Raw genomic sequence first — 2,503 nt, 5'->3', positions numbered from 1 at the left:
CCCCCTCCAAGCCATGGGTCTGGAAATGCTGGGGTTAAAGGCAAAGCTGGGGTCCTCCTTTTTCCCCCTCCAAGCCATGGGTCTGGAAATGCTGGGGTTAAAGGCAAAGCTGGGGTCCTCCTTTTTCCCCCTCCAAGCCATGTGTCTGGAAATGCTGGGGTTAAAGGCAAGGTTGGGGGCCTCCTTTTTCCCCCTCCAAGCCATGGGTCTGGAAATGCTGGGGTTAAAGGCAAGGCTGGGGTCCTCCTTTTTCCCCCTCCAAGCCATGGGGCTGGAAGTGATGGGGTTAAAGGCAAGGCTGGGGTCCTCCTTCTTTTTCCCTCCAAGCTATGGGTCTGGAAATGCTGGGGTTAAAGGCAAGGCTGGGGTCCTCCTTCTTTTTCCCTCCAAGCCATGGGTCTGGAAATGCTGGAGTTAAAGGCAAGGCTGGGGTCCTCCTTTTTCCCCCTGCAAGCCATGGGTCTGGAAATGTTGGGGTTAAAGGCAAGGCTGGGGTCCTCCTTTTTTTCCCTGGAAGCCATGGGTCTGGAAATGCTGGGGTTAAAGGCAAGGCTGGTGTCTTCTTCTTTTTTCTGCAAGCCTTGATTCTGGAAATGCTGATGCACAGAGGTGTGTGTGTGTGGGTATGTATGCACCCAGACTTGTTTCCCCATGTTGATACTGTGACCCTTGAGAGAGGTTCAGAGAAGGAGATGTAGAGCGGGAAGTGGTGTTTTGTTTCCCCCTTTAGATCTTTTGTAACATGCCCTCGACTTATCCACGGGTCATATGAAAATCCATGATTTTGGCCTCAAAAACTGCCCTCGACTTATACATGAGGTTGACTTATACATGAGTATATACGGTAAATGATTTTGCAATAGTGTTGAACAGGAAAGAAGGCATAAGATTCAACAATAGAGGTTTCTATAATCTGGATATGGCAGGACATGTCCCAGTGTATAAAGTAATTCAGCATTTGCTAGCTAGAACGGTGTAACCCTGTAGAGATTTGTCCTGTTGGAGATTATAGAGTCTGCCTATACGTTTATTTTGTAAAGATCTTACAGAGATAAAGTTAGCTATGGCTTTATGAAATACAAATAAGTCCATTTGAGCAGAGCTGTGAAAAGTTATTTTTTTGAGACAACTACTCACTAAATCCCCTAGCTAGTGGCCATGCTGGCTTGTAGTTGTGGATTGTTGCAGTTTAAAGAAGTACCTTTTCCAAGTCCTCAGCCTGAGTTCTCTATCTGCAGTATTTACATGAGGTTGTAGAAGACTTACCTGCTTATCTCTATGTGATGAACCAAATCCTGTGTTCCATTTGGATTCTGCAGTAATTGATGCCTGTGCGGATGGGAGACATGGCTGTGAGCACCAGTGCGTGAGTTCTCATGGCTCCTACATTTGCCGTTGCCGGACAGGCTATCAGCTCAACCAGGACAAGAAGACATGCAGCAGTAAGTATCCTATGCCTGTTCCTACAGTGACACTTTGATATGGGTATGAATAGATAGTAACTTTGGAGTGGGCATTTTCAGCAGAAAAAAGGCCTGGGAAAGAAGATAATCTCTTTTGTCACCCATTGCACTGAGGGTGCTGAGCATAGCTGCTATTCTCACTTTAAAAAAGCTAGAAGACATGGTCATGTTGTAAATATATTGTCTCTTTAAGTCCTCAATAAATAATAAATCATCCTGCTATTTGGATGATGGCTGGGGAAGAGGAGGTAGAGATCTCTGCTAAATGTCTATTTACATCCTCTAGCTTACAACATGATTAAAACAAGATGGAACTACCAGCACGTTGATAAAAAGTTAAAAGTTTAAAAAATAGTTAACTAACAGTTTAAGACACATATCACATAAACCAACATTACATTGTTTTAAGAAACATAACCATAAAAATAAATATGCACCACACACTTCCCATTACAAAAACCTTCTGCACAAACAATTAGTCATCAAATGTCTGTTTAAATAGCAAAAGCTTTACCTGTCAGAGAAAGGAGAGCAGAGAAGTCACCAGCCTCCCATGGCAGGCACTTCCACAGACTAGGATTAGCCATCAAAAATGGCCTCTCATGTATCCTCATCAGATGGACATGCGACACTAGTGGAACAATGGTGTGAGCAAGCCGTCACACAAGGATTTAAGAGTCAGGAAGACTTGTATAGGGAGATAAGGTATTTCAGATACTATAACCCATAGTGGTTCCATCATTGTCCTAAACACATGGAGCAAGCTATTGAGATTGTGGCTCAGGGTCAGCAGTGGGCCCTCCAACTGGGACACAAGAATTGATTATGGGAAAACAAATCATATTACACACTATTCCGAGTACCTCTCAGTATTCTTTAAGGCTGGGGTGAAAAACATGTTGTCTTTGAGATGTGATTGGACTGTACTTCCTATCAGTGCTAGCCAGAATAGACACTGGTGAAGGATAATAACATATGGAGGGCTATGCTTCTCCATTCTTGTTAGTGTGACTTGATGACTCCAAGTGAGAATTGAGATC

At 43.8% G+C, this 2,503-nt stretch overlaps 2 protein-coding genes across 2 annotated transcripts in view; one reads left to right on the top strand and one right to left on the bottom strand.

Moving 5' to 3' along the window:
- Window positions 1-2,503, bottom strand: part of RBPJL (recombination signal binding protein for immunoglobulin kappa J region like) — a 233,698-nt gene that overhangs the window by 87,361 nt on the left and 143,834 nt on the right. The window lies entirely within an intron of this gene.
- The window catches only part of MATN4 (matrilin 4), a 60,495-nt gene that overhangs the window by 41,193 nt on the left and 16,799 nt on the right, over window positions 1-2,503 (top strand). Inside the window, exon 5 of the mRNA XM_042464910.1 lies at window positions 1,320-1,442. Coding sequence (XP_042320844.1) covers window positions 1,320-1,442 — 123 coding nt within the window. The remainder of the gene's footprint in view (window positions 1-1,319; window positions 1,443-2,503) is intronic.

Source organism: Sceloporus undulatus, chromosome 4, assembly GCF_019175285.1.
Source record: "Sceloporus undulatus isolate JIND9_A2432 ecotype Alabama chromosome 4, SceUnd_v1.1, whole genome shotgun sequence".
NCBI lineage: Eukaryota > Metazoa > Chordata > Lepidosauria > Squamata > Phrynosomatidae > Sceloporus > Sceloporus undulatus.
This window is presented reverse-complemented; position numbering and strand designations above follow the sequence as displayed.